At 46.3% G+C, this 27,618-nt stretch overlaps 1 protein-coding gene across 1 annotated transcript in view; it reads left to right on the top strand.

Moving 5' to 3' along the window:
* Positions 1 to 14,320, top strand: part of LOC120996078 (glycoprotein-N-acetylgalactosamine 3-beta-galactosyltransferase 1-like) — a 53,572-nt gene extending 39,252 nt beyond the window's left edge. Inside the window, exons 5-6 of the mRNA XM_040425769.1 lie at positions 7,100 to 7,359; positions 13,593 to 14,320. Of these exons, the coding sequence (XP_040281703.1) occupies positions 7,100 to 7,321 (222 nt within the window). The 3' untranslated portion in view covers positions 7,322 to 7,359; positions 13,593 to 14,320. The remainder of the gene's footprint in view (positions 1 to 7,099; positions 7,360 to 13,592) is intronic.
* Positions 14,321 to 27,618: the final 13,298 nt, after the last annotated feature.

The raw sequence follows: 27,618 nt of genomic DNA, 5'->3' as shown, positions 1-27,618 counted from the left end.
AAAAGCGCCACATACCTCTTACATCCAGTGATGTCTCCTTTAATGTAGATGTTCTTTCCTCATCTTCTCCTTTTAGACCAGACCACAATTTTTCACCCATTTCTAGTCTCTAGCAGATTTACAAAAAAAAATCTTAGTTTGCTACTTTTCCATCATCCTCCCATCTTCTAGACAAACCAGCCTACCACCCCCAATACTGTGCCGCTTTGCTCCCCAATATTATACTGCAGAAACAGATAAACCCCCTGATAACACTAGTACCATGCAGATAGTGTCCTTCAATAATTATTGGCACGCAGTGTCCGGAAATAACTGCGCCCAGCAAATAGTGCCCCTGACACTAATAGTGTAAACATAACGTCCCCCAAAAATAACTGTGCTAAGCTGATACTGTGCCAGGGTGCCCCCACAGTAATAGTGCTTTCAAAAGTCCCACTAATAGTAATAATTCTCTGCCAGAGCTAATAATAGTGCTCCTACAGTGCCCCCAACATGTCCCCACTGTGTCCCAGAAGTAATAATGCTCCCTATATAGTGCCCCAGTAAATGCCCCCATAGTGCTTCTCTCCCACTTCCTCCTAGTGCAGGAAGACACCTTGATGTTCGGGTTCGGCCGAACTTGAAAAAAAAATTCGGGTTTGGGACCCGAACTTGACCCGAACTTGACCCCGAACCCCATTGAGGTCAATGGGGACCCGAACTTTTGAGCACTAAAATGGCCGTAAAAATGTCATGGAAAGAGCTAGAGGGCTGCAAAAGGCAGCAAAATGTGCTTAAGAGCATGGCAAATGCTCTGCAAACAAATGTGGATAGGGAAATGAATGAAAAAAGCATAAAAGATCTTAAAAAAATAAAAATTAGGAATGATGTAGGAGGAAGAGGTTGAGGAGGCGGTGAATGGATGGATGTGGCCGTGTAGGCTCACGTGGCGGTCTAGGTGGAAGCCGCGGCGAAGGAGGGATAGGTAGCCAACACAGATGTGTTATTTTGCATTTTTACATAGGAGTATCACCCAAAATATTGGGACATAAAAAAAAATAAAAAAAAGGAATAAGTGCACTTGAGTACAAGGATGGATGGTTGAGGCTGTTAGAACGGTCTATTCTGCACAAGGTACAGACAAGTCTTGTGGGATCTAGGCCTGGTTCATTTTAATGAACGTGAGCTTGTCCACGTTGGCTGTGGACAGGCGGCTGCGTCTGTCTGTAATGACGCCTCCTGCCGTGCTAAATACATGTTCAGAGAGTACACTGGCTGCAGGGCAGGCCAGCACCTCCAAGGCATACAGGGCAAGCTCTGGCCATGTGGACAATTTGGAGACCCAGAAGTTGAATGGGGCAGAACCATCAGTCAGTACATGTAGGCGTGTGCACAGGTACTGTTCCACCATGTTGTTCAAATGCTGCCTCCTGCTAACATGCTCCATATCAGCAGTTGGGGCCGGTTGTTGCGGCGAGGTGACAAAGCTTTTCCACATGTCAGCCATGCTAACCCTTCCTTCTGAGGTGCTGGCGCTGACACAGCTGCGTTGGCGACCTCTTCCTCCTCCCCTGCCTTCACCTTGTGCTTCCACTTGTCCCCCGACACGCTCCAGTGAGGAAATTAAGGACGGCACATTGTCTTTGTAACGGGTTAAGGACGGCACATTGTCTTTGTAACGGGGATCCAGCAGGGTGGCCACCCAGTAGTCAGCACACGTTAAAATGTGGGAAACTCTGCTGTCGTTGCGCAGGCACTGCAGCATGTAGTCGCTCATGTGTGCCAGGCTGCCCAAAGGTAAGGACAAACTGTCCTCTGTGGTAGGCTTATCGTCTGCGTCCTCCGTATCCCTCCAGCCACGCACCAGTGATGGGCCCGAGCTGCGTTGGATGCCACCCCGCTGTGAACATGCTTCATCCCCATCCTCCTCCTCATCCTCCTCCTCCTCGTCCTCCAGTAGTGGGCCCTGGCTGGCCAAATTTGTACCTGGCCTCTGCTGTTGCAAAAATCCTCTTTCTGAGCCACTTCTAAAAGAGTGGCCTGAAAGTGTTAGATATGACCCCTCTTCCTCCTCCTCGTCCTGGGCCACATCCTCTTCCATCATCGCCCTAAGTGTTTTCTCAATGAGACATAGAAGTGGTATTGTAACGCTGATAACGGCGTCATTGCCACTGGTCATGTTGGTGGAGTACTCGAAACAGCGCAACAGGGCACACAGGTCTCGCATGGAGGCCCAGTCATTGATGGTGAAGTGGTGCTGTTCCGCAGTGCGACTCGACAGTGCGTGCTGCAGCTGAAACTCCACTATGGCCTGCTGCTGCTCGCACAGTCTCTCCAGCATGTGCAAGGTGGAGTTCCACCTGGTGGGCACATCTCATATGAGGCGGTGAGCGGGAAGGCCGAAGTTACGCTGTAGAGCAGACAGCCGAGCGGCGGCAGGATGAGAACGCCGGAAGCGCGCACAGACGGCGCACACTTTACGCAGCAGCTCTGACATGTCGGGGTAGTTGTGAATGAATTTCTGCACCACCAAATTTAGCACATGCGCCAGGCAAGGGATGTGCGTCAAACCGGCTAGTCCCAGAGCTGCAACGAGATTTCGCCCATTATCGCATACCACTAGGCCAGGCTTGAGGCTCACTGGCAGCAACCACTCGTCGATCTGTTGTTCTATACCCCGCTACAACTCCTGCGCGGTGTGGGGCCAGTCCCCCAAACACATCAGTTTCAGAACGGCCTGCTGACGTTTACCCCTGGCTGTGCTGAAGTTGGTGGTGAAGGTCTGTCGCTGACCGGATGAGGAGTTGGTAGAAGAGGAGGAGGAAGCAGAGTAGGAAGAGGAGACAACAGGAGGCAAAGAATGATGCCCTGCGATCCTTGGCGGCGGAAGGACGTGCGCCAAACAGCTCTCCGCCTGGGGCCCAGCCGCCACTACATTTGCCCAGTGTGCAGTTAGGGAGATATAGCGTCCCTGGCCGTGCTTACTAGTCCACGTATCTGTGGTTAGGTGGACCTTGCCACAGATGGCGTTGCGCAGTGCACACTTGATTTTATCAGATACTTGGTTGTGCAGGGAGGGCACGGCTCTCCTGGAGAAGTAGTGGTGGCTGGGAACGACGTACTGTGGGACAGCAAGCGACATGAGCTGTTTGAAGCTGTCCGTCTCCACCAGCCTGAATGACAGCATTTCAAAGGCCAGTAGTTTAGAAATGCTGGCATTCAGGGCCAGGGATCGAGGGTGGCTAGGTGGGAATTTACGCTTTCTATCAAAGGTTTGTGAGATGGAGAGCTGAACGCTTCCGTGTGACATGGTGGAGATGTTTGGTGATGGAGGTGGTGTTGTTGGTGGCACATCCTCTGTTTGCTGGGCGGCAGGTGCCAACGTTCCTCCAGAGGCGGAGGAAGAGACCGAGGCAGCAGCAGAAGAGGGAGCAGGAGGGGCCTGAGCCCTTTCTTGGTTTTGAAGGTGCTTACTCCACTGCAGCTTGTGTCTCGTATGTAGATGTCTGGTCATGCAGGTTGTGCTAAGGTTCAGAACGTTAATGCCTCGCTTCAGGCTCTGATGGCACAGCGTGCAAACCACTCGGGTCTTGTCGTCAGCACATTGTGTGAAGAAGTGCCATGCCAGGGAACTCATTGAAGCTGCTATTAGTGTGCTCGGTCCCTGGTGACGGTGGCCAGTAGCAGGCGAACTGTTTTGGCGACGGCTGCTCTGCTTTTGCACCCTGCTCCCGCTTTTGCTACGCTGTTGGCTCAGTCTCACCACTGCCTCTTCCTCCGAACTCTGAAAGTCAGTGGCACGACCTTCATTCCATGTGGGGTCTAGGACCCTTATCGTCCCCTGCATCGTCTTCCACCCAGTCTTCCTCCCTGACCTCCTTTTCGGTCTGCACACTGCAGAAAGACGCAGCAGTTGGCACCTGTGTTTCGTCATCATCAGAGACGTGCTGAGGTGGTATTCCCATGTCCTCATCAGGAAACATAAGTGGTTGTGCGTCAGTGCATTCTATGTCTTCCACCCCTGGGGAAGGGCTAGGTGGATGCCCTTGGGAAACCCTGCCAGCAGAGTCTTCAAACAGCATAAGAGACTGCTGCATGACTTGAGGCTCAGACAGGTTCCCCGATATGCATGGGGGTGATGTGACAGACTGATGGGCATGGGTTTCAGGCGCCACCTGTGTGCTTTCTGCAGAAGACTGGGTGGGAGATAATGTGAACATGCTGGATCCACTGTTGGCCACCCAATTGACTAGCGCCTGTACTTGCTCAGGCCTAACCATCCTTAGAACGGCATTAGGCCCTGACCAAATATCGCTGTCGATTCTGGCGGCTACTGGGACCTGAGGTAGTAGGTTCAGTAGGACGTGTAGCTGTGGCAGAACGGCCAGGTCCTCTCCCTGCACTAGAGGCTCCACCAACACCACCACCGCGACCATGACCACGTCCCTTATTAGACGTTTGCCTCATAGTTTGCGTTCACAAAGCAAAGTAAAAAGTGGTTAAGTCTGTTAAAAATAATTAACCGCCAATAAAAACCCTGATGTAGGGTATTGCACTAAAAAAAAATTTTTTGAACTCTATATGACACCGGTATTTGTGGCCTAAATTTCACTGTAACTTATGCACATCTAATCCCAGATGTGCAGTATATCAGAGGGTTTTTTCACCCCAGTAAGCACAAAGCCGTATTTGTGGCCTAAATGTGACAGTCACTTATGCACGTCTAATCCCAGATGTGCAGTATATTAGAGGGTTTTTTCACCCCAATAAGCACAAAGCCGTATTTCTGGCCTAAATGTGACACTCACTTATGCATGTCTAATCCCAGATGTGCAGTATATCAGAGGGTTTTTTCACCCCAGTAAGCACAAAGCCGTATTTGTGGCCTAAATGTGACACTCACTTATGCACGTCTTATCCCAGATGTGCAGTATATTAGAGGGTTTTTTCACCCCAATAAGCACAGAGCCGTATTTCTGCCCTAAATGTGACACTCACTTATGCACGTCTAATCCCAGATGTGCAGTATATGAAACAGATGTATTTTTTTCACCCCAGTAAGCACAAAGCCGTATTTGTGGCCTAAATGTGACAGTCACATATGCACGTCTAATCCCAGATGTGCAGTATATCAGAGGGTTTTTTCACCCCAGTAAGCACAAAGCCGTATTTGTGGCCTAAATGTGACACTCACTTATGCACGTCTAATCCCAGATGTGCAGTATATCAGAGGGTTTTTTCACCCCAGTAAGCACAAAGCCGTATTTGTGGCCTAAATGTGACACTCACTTATGCACGTCTAATCCCAGATGTGCACTATATGAAACATGTATTTTTTTCACCCCAGTAAGAAAAAAAGCCGTATTTCTGGCCTAAATGTGACAATCACTTATGCACGTCTAATCCCAGATGTGCACTATATGAAACAGATGGGGTTTTTTTCACCCCAGTTAGAAAAAAGCCGTATTTCTGGCCTAAATGTGACAGTTACTTATGCACGTCTAATCCCAGATGTGCACTATATGAAACAGATGTATTTTTTTCACCCCAGTAAGCACAAAGCTGTATTTCTGGCCTAAATGTGACAATCACTTATGCACGTCTAATCCCAGATGTGCACTATATGAAACAGATGTATTTTTTTCACCCCAGTAAGAAAAAAGCTGTATTTCTGGCCTAAATGTGACAGTCACTTATACATGTCTAATCCCAGATGTGCACTATATGAAACAGATGTATTTTTTTCACACCAGTAAGCACAAAGCCGTATTTGTGGCCTAAATGTGACACTCACTTATGCATGTCTAATCCCAGATGTGCAGTATATCAGAGGGTTTTTTCACCCCAGTACGCAAAAAGCCGTATTTCTGGCCTAAATGTGACAATCACTTATGCACGTCTAATCCCAGATGTGCACTATATGATCAGGCTGTGATATTACAAATGTGACACTCCCTTATGCACGTCTAATCCTAGATGTGCACTATATAAAACAGATGATTTTTTTTTTCACCCCAGTAACCAAAAAGCTGTATTTCTGGCCTAAATGTGACAGTCACTTATGCACGTCTAATCCCAGGTGTGCACTATATGAAACAGATGTATTTTTTTCCCCCCAGTAAGAAAAAAGCCGTATTTCTGGCCTAAATGTGACACTCACTTATGCACGTCTAATCCCAGATGTGCACTATATGAAACAGATGTATTTTTATCACCCCAGTAAGCACAAAGCCGTATTTCTGGCCTAAATGTGATACTCACTTATGCACGTCTAATCCCAGATGTGCACTATATGAAACAGATGTATTTTTTCACCCCAGTAAGCAAAAAGCTGTATTTCTGGACTTGCAGACATGCAGATAGCCTGTGCTGGTGCACTATCGTTGCATAAAATGGCTGCCGATTATGTATTGATATTGACTAACTGAAGGAAAAAAAGTTCGTTTTTAGTAGTAGTTGGCTCAGGGCAGGCTTAAAAAATTGTGCACTGCACCCACAAAACACATTTGCTGTAGATCGCTGAGTAAAGAAGCAGTTCTGAATCTTCATAAGATTTCTCCATGATCTCTCCCTCACAGCAGCTGCAGCCTCTCCCTACACTAATCCGAGCAGAGTGACGGGCGGCGCTACGTGACTCTAGCTTAAATAGAGGCTGGGTCACATGCTGCAGTTGGCCAATCACAGCCATGGCAATAGTAGGCAAGGCTGTAATGGCCTTTTGGGGCAAGTAGTATGATGCTTGTTGATTGGCTGCTCTGCAGCCTTTCAAAAAGCGCCATAAAAATCGCCGAACACCGAACCTGAACTTTTACGTAAATGTTCGGGTTCGGGTCCGGGTGCCAAAAACCCTAAAGTTCGGTACGAACCCGAACTTTACAGTTCGGGTTCGCTCAACTCTAATCCCAACTAACACCAGCTAAGAGCCCCTATACCAAATATAAAATCGTCCCACTGATTTTAGTTTTGGGTGAAAATAGTACTGGGAGTTAGGCTCCATATCTGTGGTTCCCAATCTACTGGCTGTACCTTCAGACCACAGTTCTAGCTCTCTAGATAATATGCATGTTGAAAGGAAGTAAAGAGTTTTGATCTAATATGTTTATGACTATTTGGTTTGCAGGGTTCCCAGTGCTGCTCAGACCTGGCCATATCCTTTCATTATGTTGACCCCACATTGATGCACATGCTGGAGTACTACGTGTACCACTTAAGGCCGTATGGATATAACTATCGATACCAGCCAGAATTACCAGAGGCTGCAGGACGACTGCCAGTGCACTATAAGGAGAAGACTACAACTGAAGTAACAGCAATGGATAAAAATAAAACCAGCTCACAATAGGTTGGTCACTTCAACTACTGAAAACTGTGGACACTTATTTAACCCCTTAAGGACCGGGCTCATTTTCACCTTAAGGACCAGGCCATTTTTTGGAAATCTGACCAGTGTCACTTTAAGTGCTCATAACTTTAAAACGCTTTGACTTACCCAGGCCGTTCTGAGATTGTTTTTTCGTCACATATTGTACTTCATGTCACTGCTAAAATTGGGTCAAAAAATTTAATTTTTTTGCATAAAAAAATACAATTTTTACCAAAAATTTTGAAAAATTAGCAAATTTCAAACTTTCAGTTTCTCTACTTCTGTAATACATAGTAATACCCCCAAAAATTATGATGATTTTACATTCCCCATATGTCTACTTCATGTTTGAATTGTTTTGGGAATGATATTTTATTTTTTGGGGATGTTACAAGGCTTAGAAGTTTAGAAGCAAATTTTGAAATTTTCAGAAATCTTCAAAATCCCACTTTTTATGGACCAGTTCAGGTTTGAAGTCACTTTGTGAGGCTTAGATAATAGAAACCTCCCAAAAATGACCCCATTCTAGAAACTACACCCCTCAAGGTATTCAAAACTGTTTTTTCAAACTTTATTAACCCTTTAGGTCTTCCACAAGAGTTAATGGCAGATGGAGAAACAATTTTGAAATTTCTATTTTTTGGAAAATTTTCCAATATAATCAATTTTTTCCAGGAGTAAAGCAAGGGTTAACTGCCAAACAACACTCAAAATGGGTTGCCCTGATTCTGTAGTTTGCAAAAACACCCCATATGTGGTCGTAAACTACTGTTTGGCCGAACGGTAGCACATAGAAGGAGGGGAACACCATATGGGTTTTGGAAGGCAGATTTGGCAGGACTGGTTTTGTTTATACCATGTCCCATTTGAAGCCCCCTGTTGCACCCCTAGAATAGAAATTTCAAAAAAGTGACTCCATCTAAGAAAGTACACCCCTCAAGGTATTCAAAACTGGGTTTACAAACTTTGTTAACCCTTTAGGTGTTCCACAAGAGTTAATGGCAGATGGAGAAACAATTTTGAAATTTCTATTTTTTGGAAAAGTTTCCAATATAATACATTTTTTCCAGGAGTAAAACAAGGGTTAACTGCCAAACAACACTCAAAATGGGTTGCCCTGAATCTGTAGTTTGCAAAAACACCCCATATGTGGTCGTAAACTACTGTTTGGCCGAACGGTAGCACATAGAAGGAGGGGAACGCCATATGGGTTTTGGAAGGCAGATTTGGCAGGACTGGTTTTGTTTATACCATGTCCCATTTGAAGCCCCCTGTTGCACCCCTAGAATAGAAATTTCAAAAAAGTGACTCCATCTAAGAAAGTACACCCCTCAAGGTATTCAAAACTGGGTTTACAAACTTTGTTAACCCTTTAGGTGTTCCACAAGAGTTAATGGCAGATGGAGAAACAATTTTGAAATTTCTATTTTTTGGAAAAGTTTCCAATATAATCAATTTTTTCCAGGAGTAAAACAAGGGTTAACTGCCAAACAACACTCAAAATGGGTTGCCCTGATTCTGTAGTTTGCAAAAACACCCCATATGTGGTCGTAAACTACTGTTTGGCCGAACGGTAGCACATAGAAGGAGGGGAACGCCATATGGGTTTTGGAAGGCAGATTTGGCAGGACTGGTTTTGTTTATACCATGTCCCATTTGAAGCCCCCTGTTGCACCCCTAGAATAGAAATTTCAAAAAAGTGACTCCATCTAAGAAAGTACACCCCTCAAGGTATTCAAAACTGGGTTTACAAACTTTGTTAACCCTTTAGGTGTTCCACAAGAGTTAATGGCAGATGGAGAAACAATTTTGAAATTTCTATTTTTTGGAAAAGTTTCCAATATAATCAATTTTTTCCAGGAGTAAAACAAGGGTTAACTGCCAAACAACACTCAAAATGGGTTGCCCTGATTCTGTAGTTTGCAAAAACACCCCATATGTGGTCGTAAACTACTGTTTGGCCGAACGGTAGCACATAGAAGGAGGGGAACGCCATATGGGTTTTGGAAGGCAGATTTGGCAGGACTGGTTTTGTTTATACCATGTCCCATTTGAAGCCCCCTGTTGCACCCCTAGAATAGAAATTTCAAAAAAGTGACTCCATCTAAGAAAGTACACCCCTCAAGGTATTCAAAACTGGGTTTACAAACTTTGTTAACCCTTTAGGTGTTCCACAAGAGTTAATGGCAGATGGAGAAACAATTTTGAAATTTCTATTTTTTGGAAAAGTTTCCAATATAATACATTTTTTCCAGGAGTAAAACAAGGGTTAACTGCCAAACAACACTCAAAATGGGTTGCCCTGATTCTGTAGTTTGCAAAAACACCCCATATGTGGTCGTAAACTACTGTTTGGCTAAACGGCAGGACATAGAAGAAGGGGAATGTCATATGGTTTTTGGAAGGCAGATTTTGCTGGACTGGTTTATTGACACCATGTACCCTTTCAAGCCCCCTGATGCACCCCTAGAGTAGAAACTCCATAAAAGTGACCCCATCTAGGAAACTATGGGATAAGGTGGTTGTTGTTTTGGGACTATTTTAGGGGTAAATTAGATTTTTGGTTGCTCTATATTACTCTTTTTGAGGCAATGTAACAAAAAAATTAAATTCTAAAATTGTTTCTACATTCGCTATTTAGTTTTGTGGAACACCTAAAGGGTTAACGTAGTTTGTAAAGTAACTTTTGAATACCTTGAGGGGTGTAGTTTCTTAGATGGGGTCACTTTTTTGGAGTTTCTAGTCTAGGCTACATCAGGGGGGGCTTCTAATGGGACATGGTGTCAAAAAAAAAACTGTCCATCAAAATCTGCCTTCCAGAAACCATATGGAGTTCCCTTCGTTCTATGCCCTGCCGTGCGGCTATATAGCCATTTACGACCACATATGGGGTGTTTCTGCAAACTACAGAATCAGGGCCATAAATATTGAGTTTTGTTTGGCTGTTAACCCTAGCTTTATTACCGGCAAAAAGGATTCAAATGGAAATTTTGCCCAAAAATGGGTGTTTTGGCACCGTTTTTATTTTATATTTTTAACACCGTTCATCCGAGGCGTTTGGGCAAAAGTTATTTTTATAGCGACGACTTTTACGCACGCGACGATGCCCAATATGTATGGCTCTCAGACTTTGGAGACACTAAGCAGGCATCCTAAAAACTGCGGCCCTCCAGATGTTGTAAAACTACAATTCCCACCATGCCCTGCTGATGGCTGTAGGTTGTCTGGGCATGCTGGGAGTTATAGTTTTACAACATCTGGAGGGCCGCAGTTTGAGGATGCCTGCACTAAAACTAATATTTTTTTGGGGAAAAAAAAATGTTTCCGTGTCTCCAAAGTCTGAGAGCCATAGTTTTTTATGTTCTCTAGTGGACTGTTGGGGATTATAAAAATTTAGTACTCCATGGAAGTGTGATACTCCCTGAAGCAATCGATAATGCAGAGGCCCGGATGATCGGGGCACGTGTCACACTGAGTGGTGGTGTCCTTCCGTATCCCCCTCTTGTGACACACTCTGCACTTTTTTTGGGTTCGTCCCTTCTTTCCAGTATGGGGGACCACACCTGGAAAGTGTTGGCCAGGGACGATCCGGGCGCCTCCAATTCCCGAGGTACTCCGGCCTGCTCTTTCCCGGTCCGAAAAGATCAGGGCCTTGAGGACTGCCTCATAGAATTGGAGGAATGTCCCTGTGCTGCCAGCGCTTCGGGATAGTACAAAAGAGTTGTACATGGCAACCTGTACCAAGTAGACCGCAACTTTTTTGTACCATGCCCGGGTTTTGCGCATGGCGTTATATGGCTTGAGGACTTGATCAGAGAGATCAACTCCTCCCATATACCGATTGTAGTCGACGATACAATCGGGCTTGAGGACCGTTGCCGCGGTACCTCGCACAGGGACTGGGGTGGTGCTGTTACTGTGGATTGTGGACAGCATAAGGACATCCCTCTTGTCCTTATACCTGACCAGCAACAGGTTTCCACTGGTAAGGGCACAGGTCTCACCCCTGGGGATAGGTACCTGGAGGGGGTAGGCAGGGAGGCCGCGTTGATTTTTCCGCACGGTCCCACAAGCGAACGTGGATCTGGCGGCAAGGGACCTAAACAAGGGGATACTGGTATAAAAGTTGTCCACGTACAAGTGGTAACCGTTATCCAGCAGTGGGTACATAAGGTCCCACACGAGTTTCCCGGTAACACCCAGAGTGGGGGGACATTCTGGGGGTTGAATACGGGAATCTCGCCCCTCGTACACACGAAATTTGTAAGTGTACCCTGAGGTACTCTCACAAATTTTGTATAGCTTCACGCCATACCTCGCCCGCTTTGTGGGAATGTATTGGCGGAAACTGAGTCTCCCCTTGAACGCAACGAGAGACTCATCAACCGCGACCTCCCTTCCAGGTACGTAGGCCTCCATGAATTTGGCCCCAAAGTGATCGATGACCGGCCGTATCTTATACAGCCGGTCATAGGCAGGATCACCTCGGGGTGGACATGCTGCATTATCGGAATAATGCAGACATTTCCGGACGGCCTCAAACCGGGAGCGTGTCATGACCATACTGTACAGTGGGGTCTGGTATAGGACGTCCCCACTCCAGTATTGCCTGACACTGGGTTTTTGGACTAGACCCATATGCAGCACGAGGCCCCAAAATGTCCTCATCTCGGCTGCACTGACCGGCGTCCAGCCACCGGGTCTAGCCAAAAATGAGCCTGGGTTTTGAGCGACAAACTGTTGGGCGTACAGATTCGTCTGCTCCACCATCAGATTCACCAGTGGGTTACTGAAAAAAAAACTAAAATAGTCAATTTCAGTAAACCCCACTGTGGGAATCTGGATTCCAGGATTGCCAGCAAAATCCGGAATCTCAGGCTCAAAGTCCACTGGGGGACACCAACTAAGTTCATCGGCAGGGGGCTCCGGTGGACTTATTTGGTGGGCCGGGAAACCAGTACGAACCCCAGGGCGGCTCGTACTAGGGTGGGCCACAGGATCCCTAGCATGTGGGGCCCCTGGCTCCGCCTGGCGGCGTCTCCGCCGCCTCGGTGGCTCATCATCATCCGATGATGATGAGGAGGATGCGGATGACAAAAGGAACGTGGGGTCATCCTCATCCTCACTGGGGCTCTCAGAGTCGGAGGCAATCTGGGCGTATGCCTCCTCGGCCGAGAACATCCGGCGGGCCATGGGTGTGTGTGCGTGTAAGTGTGCGTGTGTGGAAACCTTTATTATATGTGCGTGTGTGTGGGGGCAACGGGTGTTCACGTACTAAAAAAGGCAAAAAAAGAAAGGGCAAGTGTTAGGAAAAAAAAGTTCAAATTTGCTGATCAGCGGTACAACGCTGATCAGCGGTCGGTGGGGTGGTGCGGTGGTGGGGTGGGCGATGCGCTAACAGTGGACGGACGCTAAAAAGTGCCGGCCAGTCAGCGCACGCAGAAAAAAAAAAAAAAGTGGTGGTGAGGGGAAGGGGGGCTGGTGGGGGGTGGGGGGGCTGGTGGGGGGTGGGGGGGCTGGTGGGGGAAGGGGGGCTGGTGGGGGGTGGGGGGCTGGTGGGGGTGGGGGGGGGTGCGGGGCTGGTGGGGGGGTCTGGGGTCTGATGGATCAAAAAAAGTTTTGAAATAAAAGAACTTTTTTTTTTTTTCTAACTTTTCCCTTCTTTCCCTGCCTAACGGTGCCTCTCCCTCACTGACCCTAACCTACCTGGGTGGCGATGGGTGCAGGAGGGTGATGGATGGCGATTAGGGAGACGCAGGAGCGGGTGCCGAACGGTGCTGCACGGTCAGGGTGCTGGACAGGAAGAGGAGGGGAGAGAGGAGCGCAGGAAGTTTGAATCTCGCGCCTCTCTCCCCTGCTCCAATCAGCACCCTGGACAGCGGCGTTCAGCACCAGGGCCAGCAACGCCTCTCCAAATCCTCGGACTGCGATAGGTGGTGTATAATTACGCCACCGATCGCAGTCTTTTTCCGGTTCATCGGGTCACAGGACACCCGAATGGACCGGAAACGCAGAAAACCGCAGGTCTGAATTGACCTGCGGTTTTCTGCGATCGTCGATACGGGGGGGTCAAATGACCCCCCCCTGCATTGTTACGGGATGCCGGCTGAATGATTTCAGCCGGCATCCCGTTCCGATTAACCCCCGCGGCGCCGGAATGCCGATTTTAAGTCAGGACGTACCGGTACGTCCTGTGTCCTTAAGGACTCAGGAAATAGGGCGTACCGGTACGTCCTATGTCCTTAAGGGGTTAAGTCATTTGACTTTTATCTTTTAAAGGCATTTTGTCTTACATCTGAGCCAAGTACATCAGAACCGAGGACAAGCCTGTCTCGGAACTTTGTAAAACATGTTAAATTAACTTATTATTATTAATAGTTGAACTTGATGGGCTTGTGTCTTTTTCAAGCTTTGTAACTATCATGATGTTTTTGCATTTGAAAATTGAACTGTGTACTGTACCTGCCATAACCAGAATCAAGATGGACAACTTCTAAAGCCAGTATGAAAATTGTATTGTTTGATATAAAAATGTTATACCATGATATTCCTGGATCGGAAACTTGAAATACTGTTGTTGAGCTTCTGGCACCCCTTTCTTTCTGCTATTTGTGGCCTGATTTTTCTATTACTACAGATGTGTCCACACTTAACGGATCACTTATCTCAACATGTCCTGAGATGTGTGCCACGAAATGACATTATATCTAAATTGGATAAATTGCAATACAACGTTCAGACAGCTGGTGGCGCTTTGTGTTACTAGCTATACAACGTTCAGACAGCAGGTGGCGCATTGTGTTACTAGCTAAATACCTGAACTTAAGGTAAAGACCTGGTAATGGAATTACAATTGTGAAATTTGGCCGGGATCACATCAGGTCTTTTCTTACATTTAACATATATAAAAAATATATTGTATACATTAAACAAATCCCTCCAACTGATGCTCTTTTTTTTTTACTGTGCAAAGATTACCATATATTTTGACCTGTGCCATTGTTCACTACAATTCTATATGCCGTATACTATGATTTAGCTACATTTGGTGTCAGTATACAGTGCTAGTCTAGTATTATTTTTATTATATTCAAAATAACACACACCAACCACAGTATTATGCAGCAATTATTATATACTTTTAACAGCCCCATTACATGTTACAAATTTACATAATACAATTCAGACACATTGCGTGTCAGTATATACCGCAATGTTTGCATGACATTTAAAATACTTATTGATTATTGATTGTCTGCTGAGCTGTGTATCTAATCCTATCATGTGTGATACTGTCTGCTGAGCTGTGTATCTAATCCTATCATGTGTGATACTACCTGCTGAGCTGCGTATCTAATCCTACCATGTGTGACACTGTCTGCTGATCTGGGTATCTAAGCCTATTGTGTGTAATACTGCCTGCTGAGTTGTGTATCTAATCCTATTATGTGTGATACTGTCTGCTGAGTTGTGTATCTAATCCTATCATGTGTGATACTGTCTGCTCAGCTGTGTATCTAATCCAATCATGTGTGATACTGTCTGCTCAGCTATGTATCTAATCATATCATGTGTGATACCGTCTGCAGAGCTGTGTATCTAATCCTATTATGTGTGATACTGTCTGCTGAGTTGTGTATCTAATCCTATCATGTGTGATACTGTCTGCTCAGCTGTGTATCTAATCCTATCATGTGTGATACTGTCTGCTCAGCTGTGTATCTAATCCTATCATGTGTGATATTGTTTGCAGAGTCGTGTGTCTAAGCCTATTGTGTTTGATACTGTCTGCTGAGTTGGGTATCTAATCCTATCATGTGTGATACTGCCTGCTAAGCTGTGTATCTAATCCTATCATGTGTGATACTGTCTGCTGATCTGGGTATCTAATACTATCATGTGTGATACTTTCTGCTGAGCTGTGTACCTAAACCTATCATGTGTGATACTGTCTGCAGAGTCGTGTGTTTAAGCCTATTGTGTTTGATAATGTCTGCTGAGCTGTGTATCTAATCCTATCATGTGTGATACTGCCTGCTGAGCTGCGTATCTAATCCTATCCTGTGTGATACTATCTTCTGAGCTGTGTATCTAATCCTTTCATGTGTGATACTGTCTGCTGATCTGGGTATCTAATACTATCATGTGTGATACTTTCTGCTGAGCTGTGTACCTAAACCTATCATGTGTGATACTGTCTGCAGAGTCGTGTGTTTAAGCCTATTGTGTTTGATAATGTCTGCTGAGCTGTGTATCTAATCCTATCATGTGTGATACTGCCTGCTGAGCTGCGTATCTAATCCTACCATGTGTGATACTATCTGCTGAGCTGTGTATCTAATCCTTTCATGTGTGATACTGTCTGCTGAGCTGTGTATCTTATCCTATTAGGTGTGATACTGTCTATGAAGCTATTATATGTATGTGTATAGAGTGTGATACTGTCTGCTGACCTGTGTTTTTAATCCTACCTTGTGTGATACTGTCTATGAAGCTATTGTATGTATCTGTATAGAGTTATACAGATACAGAGATAAGGAGCTCTGCTCTGTGTACATACTGTACACTCCAGCCACTGCTGAGAAAAGAGAGGTGGGGGAGGTGCTGAAGGATTTCAGTCCCTGTATTTCCCTGTCTTGTGGATGAGGCCTGATTACATGTAATAGCAGCGGTCTCCTTCAATAACGAGCAATGCAACGATTCCCAAGTAATAATATCACCATAGTGCCCTCAGTATTTATAATGCCACCCTTGCAGGTCCCCATGTAGTTCTAATGCCCTCTGCAGTTATAACTCGTCTGTACTTTGCCCTGTATTATAATGCCCCCTGAAGTGTCTGTATATATATATATATATATATATATATATATATATATATATATATATAATCTACAGTGGGGCAAAAAAAGTATTTAGTCAGCCACCAATTGTGCAAGTTCTCCCAATTAGAAAGATGAGAGAGGCCTGTAATTTTCATCATACACTTCAACTATGAGAGACAGAATGGGTTGAAAGAATACAGGAAATCACATTGTAGGATTTATAATGAATTAATTGGTAAATTCCTCTGTAAAATAAGTATTTGGTCACCTACAAACAAGCAAGATTTCTGGCTCTCACAGACCTGTAACTTCTTTAAGAGGCCCATCTGTACTCCACTCGTTACCTGTATTAATGGCACCTGTTTGAACTTGTTATCAGTATAAAATACACCTGTCCACAACCTCAAACAGTCACACTCCAAACTCCACTATGGCCAAGACCAAAGAGCTGTCGAAGGACACCAGAAACAAAATTGTAGACCTGCACCGGGCTGGGAAGACTGAATCTGCAATAGGCAAGCAGCTTGGTGTGAAGAAATCAACTGTGGGAGCAATTACTAGAAAATGGAAGACATACAAGACCACTGATAATCTCCCTCGATCTGGGTCTCCACGCAAGCTCTCACTCCGTGGGGTCAAAATGGTCACAAGAACAATGAGCAAAAATCCCAGAACCACACGGGGGGGACCTAGTGAATGACCTGCAGAGAGCTGGGACCAAAGTAACAAAGGCTACCATCAGTAACACACTACGCCGCCAGGAACTCAAATCCTGCAATGCCAGACGTGTCCCCCTGCTTAAGCCAGTACATGTCCGGGCCCGTCTGAAGTTTGCTAAAGAGCATTTGGATGATCCAGAAGAGGATTGGGAGAATGTCATATGGTCAGATGAAACCAAAGTTTTGGTAAAAACTCAACTCGTCATGTTTGGAGGAGAAAGAATGCTAAGGCTACTTTCACACTTGCGTTTGGGGTTCCGCTTGTGAGTTCAGTTTGAAGGCTCTCACAAGTGGCCCCGAACGGATCCGTACTGCCCCAATGCATTCTGAGTGGATGCGGATCCGCTCAGAATGCATCAGTTTGGCACCATTTGGCCTCCGTTCCGCTCAGCAGGCGGACACCCGAACGCAGCTTGCAGCGTTTTGGTGTCCGCCTGGCCGTGCGGAGCCAAACGGATCCGTCCTGACTTACAATGCAAGTCAATGGGGACGGATCCGTTTGACGTTGACACAATATGGTGCAATTGCAAATGGCTCCGTCCCCCATTGACTTTCAATGTAAAGTCAGGAGTCCCTATTAATATACCATCGGATCGGAGTTTTCTCCAATTCGATGGTATATTTTAACTTGAAGCGTCCCCATCACCATGTTAGAATATACCATCGGATTTGAGTTAGATCGTGAAACTCAGATCCGACAGTATATTCTAACACAGAGGCGTTCCCATGGTGATGGTGGGGACGCTTCAAGTTAGAATATACTAAAAGAACTGTGTACATGACTGCCCCCTGTTGCCTGGCAGGTGCTGAGTTAAAAACAGGGGGGGGAGGGAGGGGGGGCCGGCCGCACTGGCCACCAATGAGTTAAATATAGGGGAGGGAGGGAGGGGGGGGCCGGCCGCACTGGCCACCAATGAGTTAAATACAGGGAGGGAGGGGGGGGCGCACTCGCCACCAATGAGTTAAATACAGGGGAGGGAGGGGGGGGGTTCTGCCCCCTGATGCCTGGCAGCACCTGCCAGGCAGCAGGGGGCAGTCATGTACACAGTTCTTTTAGTATATTCTAACTTGAAGCGTCCCCATCACCATGGGAACGCCTCTGTGTTAGAATATACTGTCGGATCTGAGTTTTCATGAAGTGAAAAATCAGATCTGAAAAAAACTGTTATGCAGACGGATCCGTTCTGAACGGATGCAAGCGTTTGCATTATAGGAGCAGATCCGTCTGTACAGACACCAGATGGATCCGCTCCGAACGCAAGTGTGAAAGTAGCCTTAGTTGCATCCAAAGAACACCATACCTACTGTGAAGCATGGGGGTGGAAACATCATGCTTTGGGCCTGTTTTTCTGCAAAGGGACCAGGACGACTGATCCGTGTAAAGGAAAGAATGAATGGGGCCATGTATCTTGAGATTTTGAGTGAAAACCTCCTTCCATCAGAAAGGGCATTGGAGATGAAACGTGGCTGGGTTTTTCAGCATGACAATGATCCCAAACACACCGCCCGGGCAACGAAGGAGTGGCTTCGTAAGAAGCATTTCAAGGTCCTGGAGTTGCCTAGCCAGTCTCCAGATCTCAACCCCATAGAAAACCTTTGGAGGGAGTTGAAAGTCCGTGTTTCCCAGCGACAGCCCCAAAACATAACTGCTCTAGAGGAGATCTGCATGGAGGAATGGGCCAAAATACCAGCAATAGTGTGTGAAAACCTTGTGAAGACTTACAAAACGTTTGCCCTCTGTCATTGCCAACAAAGGGTATATAAGTATTGAGATGAACTTTTGTTATTGACCAAATACTTATTGCAAATAAATCAGACGATGTGATTTTCCGTTTTATTTTTTTCTCATTCTGTCTCTCATAGTTGAGGTATACCTATGATGAAAATTACAGGCCTCTCTCATCTTTTTAAGTGGGAGAACTTGCACAATTGGTGGCTGACTAAATACTTTTTTGCCCCACTGTATATATATATTTAATGGCTCCAGTGTTTAATGCTCCTCCGTTTCCACCAGTAGTGCCAGTATATAGGGATGAGCGAACCCGAACTGTATAGTTCGGGTTCGTACCGAATTTTGGGGTGTCCGTGACACGGACCCGAACCCGAACATTTTCGTAAAAGTCCGGGTTCGGGTTCGGTGTTCGGCGCTTTCTTGGCGCTTTTTGAAAGGCTGCAAAGCAGCCAATCAACAAGCGTCATACTACTTGCCCCAAGAGGCCATCACAGCCTTGCCTACTATTGGCATGGCTGTGATTGGCCAGTGCAGCATGTGACCCAGCCTCTATATAAGCTTGGGTCACGTAGCGCTGCACGTCACTCTGCTGATTCAAGCATAGGGAGAGGTTGCGGCTGCGACGTTAGGGCGAGATTAGGCAGATTAACTCCTCCAAAAGACTTCATTCTGTGATCGATCTGCAGCTGTGGATCATTGAAGTGCTAATATCGACTTGCTCACTTTTTTTAGGCTGCCCAGAGCGTTTTTATATCACTTTTTTCTGGGGTGATCGGCGGCCATTTTGTGGCTTGTGGTGCGCCAGCACAAGCTATCACCAAGTGTATTTAACCATCAATAGTGTGGTTAATTTTTGCTATATCCTACATCAGCTGCAGGCTGAGCCTGTGTCACCGAAGTGCATTTAACCATCAACAGTCTGGTTATTTTTTGGCCATATACTACATCTGGTGTAGGCTGAGCCTGTGTCACCCAAGTGCATTTAACCATCAATAGTGTGGTTATTTTTTGGCCATATACTACATCAGGGGCAAGTTGAGCCTGTCACCCAGCGCCTAAAAAATAGACCTGACATTTCTATTCAACCAAATTTGTACTGTTTTAGCTGGTCAAGTTATTTGTAGTGACCGTAAAAGCACAGTTTTTGTTCTGGGTTGAAAAACTATTCCCAAGTTTGCCATTCTCAAAATAACTAGTTTCTGCTATATGAGGCCTACTTGAAATCTATCCCAAAAAGGATATCTTAGATTCAAGGTGCTGATAGTGTCATTCAGAAAAACTTAACACACACGCTACCGTGCAGATACAAGTCTAATTCTGTGATTAAACCTATACCTGTCACACAGCGCAAAAAAAAACAGGCCTCACATTTCTATTCAACCAAATCTGCACGGTTTTAGCTGGTCAAGTTATTTGTAGTGACCGTAAAAGCACAGTTTTTGTTCTGGGTTGAAAAACTATTCCCAAATTTGCCATTCTCAAAATAACTAGTTTCTGCTATATGAGGCCTACTTGAAATCTATCCCAAAAAGGATATCTTACATTCAAGGTGCTGATAGTGTCATTCAGAAAAACTTAACACACACGCTACCGTGCAGATACAAGTCTAATTCTGTGATTAAACCTATACCTGTCACACAGCGCAAAAAAAAACAGGCCTCACATTTCTATTCAACCAAATCTGTACGGTTTTAGCTGGTCAAGTTATTTGTAGTGACCGTAAAAGCACAGTTTTTGTTCTGGGTTGAAAAACTATTCCCAAATTTGCCATTCTCAAAATAACTAGTTTCTGCTATATGAGGCCTACTTGAAATCTATCCCAAAAAGGATATCTTACATTCAAGGTGCTGATAGTGTCATTCAGAAAAACTTAACACACACGCTACCGTGCAGATACAAGTCTAATTCTGTGATTAAACCTATACCTGTCACACAGCGCAAAAAAAAACAGGCCTCACATTTCTATTCAACCAAATCTGTACTGTTTTAGCTGGTCAAGTTATTTGTAGTGACCGTAAAAGCACACTTTTTGTTCTGGGTTGAAAAACTATTCCCAAATTTGCCATTCTCAAAATTGTGGTGAACGGGAACAATGAGGAAAACATCTAATAAGGGACGCGGACGTGGACATGGTCGTGGTGGTGTTAGTGGACCCTCTGGTGCTGGGAGAGGACGTGGCCGTTCTGCCACAGCCACACATCCTAGTGAACCAACTACCTCAGGTCCCAGTAGCCAGCAGAATTTACAGCGATATTTGGTGGGGCCCAATGCCATTCTAAGGATGGTAAGGCCTGAGCAGGTACAGGCATTAGTCAATTGGGTGGCCGACAGTGGATCCAGCACGTTCACATTATCTCCCACCCAGTCTTCTGCAGAAAGCGCACAGATGGCGCATGAAAACCAAGCCCATCGGTCTGTCACATCACCCCCATGCATATCAGGGAAACTGTCTGAGCCTCAAGTTATGCAGCAGTCTCTTATGCTGTTTGAAGACTCTGCTGCCAGGGTTTCCCAAGGGCATCCACCTAGCCCTTCCCCAGTGGTGGAAGAGATAGAATGCACTAACGCACAACCACTTATGTTTCCTGATGATGAGGACATGGGAATACCACCTCAGCACGTCTCTGATGATGACGAAACACAGGTGCCAACTGCTGCGTCTTTCTGCAGTGTGCAGACTGAACAGGAGGTCAGGGATCAAGACTGGGTGGAAGACGATGCAGGGGACGATGAGGTCCTAGACCCCACATGGAATGAAGGTCGTGCCACTGATTTTCACAGTTCGGAGGAAGTGGCAGTGGTGAGACCGAGCCAACAGCGTAGCAAAAGAGGGAGCAGTGGGAAAAATCAGAACACCCGCCGCCAAGAGACTCCGCCTGCTACTGACCGCCGCCATCTGGGACCGAGCACCCCAAAGGCAGCTTCAAGGAGTTCCCTGGCATGGCACTTCTTCAAACAATGTGCTGACGACAAGACCCGAGTGGTTTGCACGCTGTGCCATCAGAGCCTGAAGCGAGGCATTAACGTTCTGAACCTTAGCACAACCTGCATGACCAGGCACCTGCATGCAAAGCATGAACTGCAGTGGAGTAAACACCTTAAAAACAAGGAAGTCACTCAGGCTCCCCCTGCTACCTCTTCTGCAGCTGCCGCCTCGGCCTCTTCTGCTGCTGCCGCCGCCTCGGCCTCTTCCTCCGCCTCTGGAGGAACGTTGGCACCTGCCGCCCAGCAAACATGGGATGTACCACCAACACCACCACCTGCGTCACCAAGCATCTCAACCATGTCACACGGCAGCGTTCAGCTCTCCATCTCACAAACATTTGAGAGAAAGCGTAAATTCCCACCTAGCCACCCTCGATCCCTGGCCCTGAATGCCAGCATTTCTAAACTACAGCATTTCTAAACCGGAGAGGTGGAGGGGTCTGCCTTTATGTAAAATCTTGTCTAAAGCCCACACTCCGTGAAGATATAAGTGAGGGACATGAACATGTGGAGTCACTGTGGGTAGAGATACATGGAGCTAAAAACAACAATAAATTACTAATAGGAGTCTACTATAAACCACCTAATATACCAGAGTCCACAGAAAATCTACTACTAAACGAGATAGACAAGGCGGCAAATCATAATGAGGTGGTTATTATGGGGGACTTCAACTACCCAGATATAGACTGGGAAACTGAAACTTGTATATCTCATAAAGGAAACAGATTCTTGGCAATAACCAAAGACCATTATCTCTCCCAACTGGTTCAGGACCCGACTAGAGGGACGGCCATACTGGACTTAATATTAACCAATAGACCTGACAGAACAACAGACGTGCAGGTTGGGGGACACCTGGGAAATAGTGACCATAAAGTAATAACCTTCCAATTATCATTCAAAAGAGCGTTTCTACAGGGAGAAACAAAAATACCAAACTTCAAAAAAGCTAAATTTAGCCAACTAAGAGAGGCCATAGGCCTAACTAACTGGGACAAAGTCCTCAAAAATAAAAATACAGCCAAAAAATGGGATATCTTTAAAAACATCCTAAAATCTCATTGTGAGAGGTACATACCGTATGGGAATAAAAGGTTAAGGAACAAAAAGAAACCAATGTGGATAAACAGAACTGTAAAGAAAGCAATAAATGACAAAAAGAAAGCATATAAAACCCTAAAACAGGAGGGTAGCACGGAAGCACTGAAAAACTATAAGGAAAAAAACAGAACATGTAAAAAACAAATAAAAGCGGCCAAACTAGAGACCGAGAGATTAATTGCCAAACAGAGTAAAACTAACCCTAAAATGTTCTTCAATTATATAAATGTTAAAAAGTATAAATCTGAAGGTGTCGGCCCTTTAAAGAGTAATGAGGGGGGAGTCGCAGAGAGCGACGAGGAGAAAGCAAAGCTGTTAAATATTTTTTTCTCCAATGTATTCACTGAGGAAAATAAACTGTCAGATGAAATGCTGAATGCTGAAATAAATTCGCCATTAAAAGTGTCCTGTCTGACCCAGGAAGAAGTACAACAGCGACTTAAAAAAATCAAAATAGACAAATCGCCAGGACCGGATGGCATACACCCCCGTATCCTAAGGGAATTAAGTAATGTCATAGCCAGACCCTTATTTCTGATATTTGCGGACTCTGTACTGACAGGGAATGTCCCACAGGATTGGCGCATGGCAAATGTGGTGCCAATATTCAAAAAGGGTCCAAAAACAGAGCCTGGAAACTATAGGCCGGTAAGTTTAACATCTGTTGTGGGTAAACTGTTTGAAGGTTTTCTGAGAGATGCTATGTTAGAGCATCTTATGGGAAATAAGCAAATAACGCCATATCAGCATGGCTTCGTGAGGGATCGGTCATGTCAAACTAATTTAATCAGTTTCTATGAGGAGGTAAGTACTAGACTTGACAGCGGCGAATCAATGGATGTCGTGTATCTGGACTTCTCCAAAGCATTTGACACTGTACCTCATAAAAGGTTAGTATATAAAATGAGAATGCTCGGACTCGGAGAAAACGTCTGTAAGTGGGTAAGTAACTGGCTCAATGATAGAAAACAGAGGGTGGTTATTAACGGTACATACTCAGATTGGGTCACTGTCACTAGTGGAGTACCTCAGGGGTCAGTATTGGGCCCTATTCTCTTCAATATATTTATTAATGATCTTGTAGAAGGCTTGCATAGTAAAATATCAATTTTCGCAGATGACACTAAACTGTGTAAAGTAATTAACACTGAAGAGGACAGTATACTACTACAGAGGGATCTGGATAGATTGGAGGCTTGGGCAGATAAGTGGCAGATGAGGTTTAACACTGACAAATGTAAAGTTATGCACATGGGAAGGAATAATGCAAGTCACCCGTACATACTAAATGGTAAAACACTCGGTAACACTGACATGGAAAAGGATCTAGGAATTTTAATAAACAGCAAACTAAGCTGCAAAAAACAGTGTCAGGCAGCGGCTGCCAAGGCCAATAAGATAATGGGTTGCATCAAAAGGGGCATAGATGCCCGTGATGAGAACATATTCCTACTACTTTACAAATCACTGGTCAGACCACACATGGAGTACTGTGTACAGTTCTGGGCTCCTGTAAACAAGGCAGACATAGCAGAGCTGGAGAGGGTCCAGAGGAGGGCAACTAAAGTAATAACTGGAATGGGGCAACTACAGTACCCTGAAAGATTATCAAAATTAGGGTTATTCACGTTAGAAAAAAGACGACTGAGGGGAGATCTAATTACTATGTATAAATATATCAGGGGGCAGTACAGAGATCTATCCCATCATCTATTTATCCCCAGGACTGTGACTGTGACGAGGGGACATCCTCTGCGTTTGGAGGAAAGAAGGTTTGTACACAAACATAGAAAAGGGTTCTTTACGGTAAGAGCAGTGAGACTATGGAACTCTCTGCCTGAGGAGGTGGTGATGGTGAGTACAATAAAGGAATTCAAGAGGGGCCTGGATGTATTTCTGGAGTGTAATAATATTACAGGCTATAGCTACTAGAGAGGGGTCGTTGATCCAGGGAGTTATTCTGATTGCCTGATTGGAGTCGGGAAGGAATTTTTTATTCCCCTAAAGTGAGGAAAATTGTCTTCTACCTCACAGGGTTTTTTTGCCTTCCTCTGGATCAACTTGTAGGATGACAGGCCGAACTGGATGGACAAATGTCTTTTTTCGGCCTTATGTACTATGTTACTATGTTACTGGCCTATGAAATGCTGTCATTTAGGCTGGTGGACACACACAGCTTCAAACAGCTCATGTCGCTTGCTGTCCCACAGTATGTTGTTCCCAGCCGCCACTACTTCTCCAAGAGAGCCGTGCCTTCCCTGCACAAACAAGTGTCCGATAAAATCAAGTGTGCACTGCGCAACGCCATCTGTGGCAAGGTCCACCTAACCACAGATACGTGGACCAGTAAGCACGGCCAGGGACGCTATATCTCCCTAACTGCACACTGGGTAAATGTAGTGGCGGCTGGGCCCCAGACGGAGAGCTGTTTGGCGCACGTCCTTCCGCCGCCAAGGATCGCAGGGCAACATTCTTTGCCTCCTGTCTCCTCCTCCTCCTACTCAGCTTCCTCCTCCTCTTCTTCCACCTGCTCATACAGTCAGCCACACACCTTCACCACCAACTTTAGCACAGCCCGGGGTAAACGTCAGCAGGCCGTTCTGAAACTCATATGTTTGGGGGACAGGCCCCACACCGCACAGGAGTTGTGGCGGGGTATAGAACAACAGACCGACGAGTGGTTGCTGCCGGTGAGCCTCAAGCCCGGCCTGGTGGTGTGCTATAATGGGCGAAATCTCGTTGCAGCTCTGGGACTAGCCGGTTTGACGCACATCCCTTGCCTGGCGCATGTGCTGAATTTGGTGGTGCAGAAGTTCATTCGCAACTACCCCGACATGTCAGAGCTGCTGCATAAAGTGCGGGCCGTCTGTTCGCGCTTCCGGCGTTCACACCCTGCCGCTGCTCGCCTGTCTGCGCTACAGCGTAACTTCGGCCTTCCCGCTCACCGCCTCATATGCGACGTGCCCACCAGGTGGAACTCCACCTTGCATATGCTGGACAGACTGTGCGAGCAGCAGCAGGCCATAGTGGAGTTTCAGCTGCAGCACGCACGGGTCAGTCGCACTGCGGATCAGCCCCACTTCACCACCAATGACTGGGCCTCCATGTGTGCCCTGTTGCGCTGTTTCGAGTACTCCACCAACATGGCCAGTGGCGATGACGCCGTTATCAGCGTTACAATACCACTTCTATGTCTCCTTGAGAAAACACTTAGGGCGATGATGGAAGAGGAGGTGGCCCAGGAGGAAGAGGGGTCATTTTTAGCACTTTCAGGCCAGTCTCTTCGAAGTGACTCAGAGGGAGGTTTTTTGCAACACCAGAAGCCAGGTACAAATTTAGCCAGACAGGGCCCACTACTGGAGGACGAGGATGAGGAGGAGGAGGACGAGGATGAGGAGGAGGTGGAGGAGGATGAGGATGAAGCATTTTCACAGCGGGGTGGCACCCAAAGCAGCTTGGGCCCATCACTGGTGCGTGGCTGGGGGGAAACACAGGACGATGACGATACGCCTCCCACAGAGGACAGCTTGTCCTTACCTCTGGGCAGCCTGGCACACATGAGCGACTACATGCTGCAGTGCCTGCGCAACGACACCAGAGTTGCCCACATTTTAACGTGTGCGGACTACTGGGTTGCCACCCTGCTGGATCCCCGGTACAAAGACAATGTGCCCACCTTACTTCCTACACTGGAGCGTGATAGGAAGATGCGCGAGTACAAGCGCACGTTGGTAGACGCGCTACTGAGAGCATTCCCAAATGTCACAGGGGAACCAGTGGAAGCCCAAGGCGAAGGCAGAGGAGGAGCAAGAGGTCGCCAACGCAGTTGTGTCACGGCCAGCTCCTCTGAGGGCAGGGTTAGCATGGCAGAGATGTGGAAAAGTTTTGTCACCACGCCACAGCTAACTGCACCACCACCTGATACGGAACGTGTTAGCAGGAGGCAACATTTCACTAACATGGTGGAACAGTACCTGTGAACACCCCTACACGTACTGACTGATGGTTCGGCCCCATTCAACTTCTGGGTCTCCAAATTGTCCACGTGGCCAGAGCTAGCCTTTTATGCCTTGGAGGTGCTGGCCTGCCCGGCGGCCAGCGTTTTCTCTGAACGTGTATTCAGCATGGCAGGGGGCGTCATTACAGACAAACGCAGCCGCCTGTCTACAGCCAATGTGGACAAGCTGACGTTCATAAAAATGAACCAGGCATGGATCCCACAGGACCTGTCCATCCCTTGTGCAGATTAGATATTAACTACCTCCCCTTAACAATATATTATTCTACTCCAGGGCACTTCCTCATTCAATACTATTTTTATTTTCATTTTACCATTATATTGCGGGGCAACCCAAAGTTGAATGAACCTCTCCTCTGTCTGGGTGCCGGGGCCTAAATATGTGACAGTGGCCTGTTCCAGTGGTGGGTGACGTGAAGCCTGATTCTCTGCTATGACATGAAGACTGATTCTGTGCTGACATAAGGCCAGATTCTCTGTTACGGGACCTCTCTCCTCTGCCTGGGCCTAAATGTGTGACAGTGGCCTGTTCCAGTGGTGGGTGACGTGAAGCCTGATTCTCTGCTATGACATGAAGACAGATTCTGTGCTGACATAAGGCCAGATTCTCTGTTACGGGACCTCTCTCCTCTGTCTGGGTGCCGGGGCCTAAATATGTGACAGTGGCCTGTTCCAGTGGTGGGTGACGTGTAGCCTGATTCTCTGCTATGACATGAAGACTGATTCTGTGCTGACATAAGGCCAGATTCTCTGTTACGGGACCTCTCTCCTCTGCCTGGGTGCCTGGGCCTAAATATGTGACAGTGGCCTGTTCCAGTGGTGGGTGACGTGAAGCCTGATTCTCTGCTATGACATGAAGACTGATTCTGCGCTGACATAAGGCCAGATTCTCTGTT

This window comes from Bufo bufo, chromosome 3 (assembly GCF_905171765.1).
Source record: "Bufo bufo chromosome 3, aBufBuf1.1, whole genome shotgun sequence".
Lineage (NCBI taxonomy): Eukaryota > Metazoa > Chordata > Amphibia > Anura > Bufonidae > Bufo > Bufo bufo.
This window is presented reverse-complemented; position numbering and strand designations above follow the sequence as displayed.